At 44.8% G+C, this 6,000-nt stretch overlaps 1 protein-coding gene across 1 annotated transcript in view; it reads right to left on the bottom strand.

Moving 5' to 3' along the window:
* Positions 1–372: 372 nt before the first annotated feature.
* Mtmr10 (myotubularin related protein 10) overlaps positions 373–6,000 on the bottom strand; it is a 43,577-nt gene continuing 37,949 nt past the window's right edge. Inside the window, exons 15-16 of the mRNA XM_034497796.2 lie at positions 3,923–4,105; positions 373–3,370 (exon numbers count right to left, since the gene is read on the bottom strand). Coding sequence (XP_034353687.1) covers positions 2,774–3,370; positions 3,923–4,105 — 780 coding nt within the window. The 3' untranslated portion in view covers positions 373–2,773. The remainder of the gene's footprint in view (positions 3,371–3,922; positions 4,106–6,000) is intronic.

The following is a 6,000-nucleotide window of genomic DNA, read 5'->3' as shown; positions in this document are numbered from 1 at the left end:
AATGCCAAGGTATTTGTACATTTGTTTTAGGAACATCCCCATTGGCTGGATCAGGTTAATTTGATACATTGTAATTGTAATGGGGCTGCTCACTACCACTGCTGGAAGAGCCTCAGGTTCTGACTCACCTCAATGTGGGGTCCCAGTCTCCAGGGACTCCGGGGGGGGGGGGGGGGGGAAGACACAGAATTCCTATGTTAGTATTTAGTGAATGGGGAGAACTAACTGCAGTTCTGAACTGATGTGAAAGTTGTTACTCTATCCCATCTTAGTATTCAAAATAGATGAGTGGAGGGTACTCCAGTACAGTGGGAGCTGAAGCCTTCCATTGCCAGTCTCTGTTCTTATGGCTCTGCACTGGTGACTACTATAAACAGTTTCCATGGAAATTTTATTCAACAGTCAGAATTCCCTTTACATCCATTCTGTTGAGCAGTGTCCAGTCAACCTGCTCGTCCTGCTTCAGCTCATTAGTTGGATTTAGGCACAAAGGTTTTAGTTTTGTCTTAACACCAGATTTTAATGGCTTGAGGTTACTGCTACAGCAAGAGGATCTTGTTGAAAATGTGTTGAACAGTTTTCATCTTCTGTCAGTACAAATTAATGTCTTTCCTTAAGTCAAGTTAGGCATTTTTGGTTTTAAGATTGGTTCCCATTATAAAGCAACAGTAAGACACCTCACCTGTGGAGTCAGCATTAGAATACCCAGTGTCCTCAGCCCTTGCATGGCACCGCCAGCACAGGCTCTGCCCACAGGGCCTCGGGGACAGTGCTACTGAGCTCTTTGGTATGCTGCATGCAAGCCACTCTTACCTCTTCTGCCACCACAGTGTCACCTTTGTTAGCAGAGGTGGCAGGCAGCTGTCCCATAGGCCACACTAGGACTCTGGAGCTGTTTCACATATTATGCATAGTAAGCTGTAGCACAATAATCGTGATGTAACAACCACCCAGTCAAAATAGAAAAACATTTACAATTGATTACCATACAAAAATATGCAATTTCCATCCTAAAGTAGTGTTAATAGTACCCGACCTTCTTATAAGTTAACAAAAAAGTTCTGAAAGGAGCTGAAGTAAATGTGAGGGATGAAAATTGCAAAGAAATGAATTCTCAACCACAAAATAAATTTAGAACAACTCATAGAAGTAGCAAAGCAGCTTCATGAAAATGGGGGGATTACTGTCTGGCTCCAGTGGTGACACCCTGTTGTGTCTCAGGGACCAGGGCTGATGCATCCTCACTGCTGATAATGCCATCTGTATAAGTTCACAAGAGTCCTTATTTTATAGGCAACAGATAAGTGAAAACATTAAGTTTAGCCATAAGATAAGAACCTTTTAAGACATAAGAACATCTGCCCTGTTAAATGCAGAGACGTTATTAAACAGTTAGAAAAGGTCAAGTAAGTAGAAATGGCTATACAGCACATATACAGGTCAAACTATTATGAGAAATTCTGTTTTAGAAAAAGAAACAAACTAAATCAACACTTTACTATAAAGTATTTCAGAATCCAAGGTGGTGATTTAAGACACTGCCATCGTCCATTAGGACATGCCCACCTTTAAACAGGGAGAAGAAGCCCTCCACACATGAGCACTTGGGAGTGAAGAAGCACTGGGCTTTGTGAAGTTGGCCAGGTTCTTACCATGGTTTGGATCAAAGGCTTCAGATTCTCAGCCTCTTGGCACTACCCCCAAGCCTGGCAGGGGTGCATCTCTGTGTATTAAAATGGCAACAACTGAAGAAGTCTTCCTCTCTAATCTGTGCTTGTGTCCATCTTGTGACCCCTGCCAGTTATTCCTAAGGAAAAGTGTTGGCCTGTGTCAGCATGCCAGCTGAAGTGATCATGAGGAGGGCAGAGCACCCCTGCAGCCTGTGGTCAGGGTGTGGCATGCTCCTGTCCATAGACTGGGCACCCTTAGCCACAGCTGGAGCTGTGCATCTGCTACCTGAAGAGACTCTAAGATTGCAGGGTAACATTCTGAGGGAAAAAAAAAATGTGGCTCTGGAGACTCCTGGCTATTGGTATAAGCTTGTTGGCAAAAATCTACTTCCAATATACAGTGGGGTATAAAGACCCTAACTTCAAAAAGTAGAATTATATTTCCTCTGTTATTCTAGCTTCTTTGTTACTTTTATCTTAATGTCAAAGGCACTTCTAGGTTTAAATAGCTACAGTGAATGCTTTAAAACTACAGTGCATCTTTTAAAAGTTAGTTGTATGGAATTAAAGCAAATCCATGATTTTAAAACACAGTGATCTTAGGTCCTAGCTGAGGTGAACTAAAATAAGAAAACCTAACCCCAGAACATAAGCTAAGAATATTAGCTAAACACATGGATGCCAACTGAGGCCTCTTGGGAGTTTTATCAGATGATCTGGGAATTCATTAAATATACTAATTTATTAATTTCCCTATCCACCTTCTCTGGGTTGTAATGTATCAGATAACCTATAGTTGGAGGTAGGAAAATAGATGTTGGCAAAGTTCGCATAGCAGAGGAACCTCAATATTGTGATCACAAGTGCACCAACAGGGAATGCGTGCTGCAAATGGCCCAGATGGGCCTAGACCCAAAGAATACAGGACAAAATCCAAAGTCACACTGCCCTTAGAGTAATTGAAGGCAGCATGATTAAACATGATTTAAATATTAGTGCAAATTTCTTACATATAAAATGGCCAGTTTTAAATGCCTCAGCAATTTCAGTTCAGAGAGGGAAAATGTCTACCTTCTCTCAATAAGTCCAAAAATTACCTTAACTTAGTCTTCATTTGCGAGTGTCTCAGTAGATAACCATATTTTGGCCCCACTTAAAAATTTGCTTAATGGTGTTCCTAAAATGCTTCGTCTGCACAGATTTCCTACAGGAGAAAACGGAAATGAAGAGGAGAGGAACTCTGGTGTCCCCAGGGTGTCGTGTGGCCCTGTGGCCCTGAAGTACATCCTGCTCTGGTCCAACTCTGCATAGCAGGCTTCCAAGGGGCCGCTGCGATGCTGCCTCAACACCCTGCTCAGCATGTCCACCTCATCAGCCAGGAGAGAGAGCTTGTGGAAGGCCATGATAGAGCCCCCAAGGTTGATCTGGGCCTCAGGGACCCAGCGGAAGTAGCACAATTTCCACAATTTTATGTGTGTTCCGGAGAGACGTGGCAGGATAATGCCGTGGAGGTTGGCTGGTCTGGAAAACCACTCTTTAAAATACTGTTCCGCTCCACTGTGCTGGCTGTCGGTGTGCTGAGGCGGATCTGGCTTCAGCTTCAGTATTAGGGAGTTTCTCCGAGGAAGCAGTTCTTGGTCACTGATGATTCCATTCTTCAAGCACAACGGCATTCCTCTCAGTGTGGAGCTGTAACTTTTCTGCACAGAAGACAGATACTGTCATTACTCTACTGGAGCACCTGCTTTTCAACAGAAGCCCTGGCACTATGGCAACCAGCTGGGATAAACAGATGACGGGATGGGGGTGGTGTGGGAGTGGTGTGGTTCAGACTTGAAGGACGTGGTCCTTTCCCTTATGGCACTTATGCCAGTCTACTCTGGAACCAGATATTTCAGTCGACTCTTCCAGGTTATTACTATGTCAGAGGGAGAGTGGAAGGCAAGTATAATCTGCCTGTTTGTTTAAGTGCATGCTCGTAAGACTTTGGGGGGGGGGTGTGGGTAAGGGAAAATTCTAAACTGGCTGATTTCTAGAAAGAATGGGCAGACTAGCCAGAAGTCAGCTCAGGGCTGCCACCTGTCAACTCTTGTGCTGACTGGGCTTCAAGAGCCTCGCTCACCAAGAAAAAGTAAGATATTGTTACATCAGTTAAAAGCATCACTAGCTGTCTACTGGCGAAGCCAAAGACACTCTCTGGTGCTATGGCGACATGGGTCTCTACTGCTAGTATGCTACTCTCTACAGCTTACCTTCGTGCGCTTAAAAGACTTCCTGGAGCCATTCTGTACACAAGGAGTGCTCTTCCCAATGTAGAAGGGGTTGTGGAAAAGAGTCCGGTCCTTTGCTGTGAACTGAAGAGCCCAGTCCCAAACCGAGGGGAATTTCAGGCCCTTTTCATCACCCAGCTGAATGTTTTTGCTGATAGCAAACTCCTGCAAAGCAAAGCACATGTGTGAGAAGAGGCACACCCCACTTCTCTCATACCTCCACCTGCAGGGGAGTTCCTTGCTATAGCACTCGGCTTTCATGGGAGCACTACCCTGAAGATAATGGGCACTTGAGTAAGGGACGCACACTCCGCTGCTCAGCATGTCCCAGCTGTGGACCACGGAGGCTCTGCACTCTGGGCATGGAGGTACTAGGTAGAGAGAAACACCTTCACTATCACTGATGTCCTGCTTTGGGCTTCAAGCATAGTGACCTGGGTTGACCCCACAAATGCACAGCCCAAACAGCTGTGTGACAGCATTTCCTCCTGCAGCAGAGGACACAGATAGGCTCCTCTGGAAGGCAGTCCTCAAGCTCTCTAAAAACTTAACAGAATCAGGACCCTCGTCTGAGCATAGTGACAGCAGGTTATATCATTTCATGTAAGATAGTTCCCTGGAAGAAATAGATGAGAAAAAAATATGACTGACTCTTATTGTCTATTTGATGCCTTTTAATCTTTTATAAACTTTTCATTTAAAAAAGGCCGAGAATTTGAACCAGGCAGTGGTGGTACACACCTTGAATCACAGCACTCTAGAAGTAGAAGCAAGTAGATCTGTGAGTTCAAGGCCAGCCTGGTCTACAGAGTATGTTCCAGGACAACTAACTAGGACTACAGAGTAAAACCTTGTCTTAAACAAACAAACAAACAACACCAAGAATTTGTTTGAAATTAGAGAAATGGGAAATTATAAATGTTATGAGGAAAATGTAGAGCAATCGGTTATATGAGTGCACAGACCTGAGTCCATGAAGTGGAGGGTGGGGATGGCTGAGGGCAGCAAGAAAAGCCCAGAAGAATCAGTTCCCAGTAATGAAGGCACACAGATCGTGAGGTGGGGAGAATGCAGGCACACAACTGGTAACCCATTTAGTTTAGGGATAGAGTAAGTTTTCTATACCCCTGAAGCCTTTGGGCCCCAGTTTTACATTAGGAAATATTAAATCTTTCTAGGAAGGCAAAATAAATTTCACAAAATTTCCTTCTCAAACTAATCTATCTAAAAAACTCTCTAACACACAGACAAGAGTTTCTCTTGAGTTCTGAGTTCCCCAAAGCAACAGTGCTGAGCAATCCGGCTACCTCTATGTTCTGAGGACTCTCATGTGAGACCAGGCCTTTCCCCCACCCTCCCCTATACTTGTTCTCTCCTTAATCAAGCCTCAGATCCAGTCTTCTCTAGGATGCTCCTCATTCTCAGCCAAAATAGCCTGACTGTTCTCTTTGTCTCTCATACCAGGACATGTGCACATGTCACAGTTGGTAGTGCCACAATACACACTGAGGCCAAAGGCACTTGATAGACCTACTTTGCAGATGTGGAGCTGGGAGTATAGGCCTATTTCTGAGAGAACCATGGGCCGAGCACTTTCTAGATGGGGACAGAATTTAGAGTTTGCACTCTGAGGCTGCACTACCTAAACTGGGGTCTCACAGCTGAAGCTGAAGGCCAAAGAATAGATGATTCCTGCTTAGTTTCCCTCCAGCCTTCAGGAGCTACCCTGTGGCTCCCCCACAGCCACTGCAACATTGCTGAGCTCTCCTCACTGTGGGTTCACGGGAAGAGACAAACCAAGAATCAACTCACCAGTAGTAGGGAGGGTCTGGTCTCCAGTATGGCTCCATAGTCTTTGTCCTCCAGCTCTACAAACTGTCACTACAAATGCAATCCCACCCCCAGTGGCTGCCATGTGACCTGAGGTACTCAGAGTGCACATGATAATAGTGAGAATTCCTGTGGCAAGTTGGCTAACTAGGTAAGACAGAACTGGAAACTCTGTATTCTGTATGACTTGCCTCAAGAAAACAGAGTAGAAAGTGACTAAGGAAGACACC

The sequence above is a fragment of the Arvicanthis niloticus genome, chromosome 1, assembly GCF_011762505.2.
Source record: "Arvicanthis niloticus isolate mArvNil1 chromosome 1, mArvNil1.pat.X, whole genome shotgun sequence".
Taxonomy (NCBI): domain Eukaryota; kingdom Metazoa; phylum Chordata; class Mammalia; order Rodentia; family Muridae; genus Arvicanthis; species Arvicanthis niloticus.
This window is presented reverse-complemented; position numbering and strand designations above follow the sequence as displayed.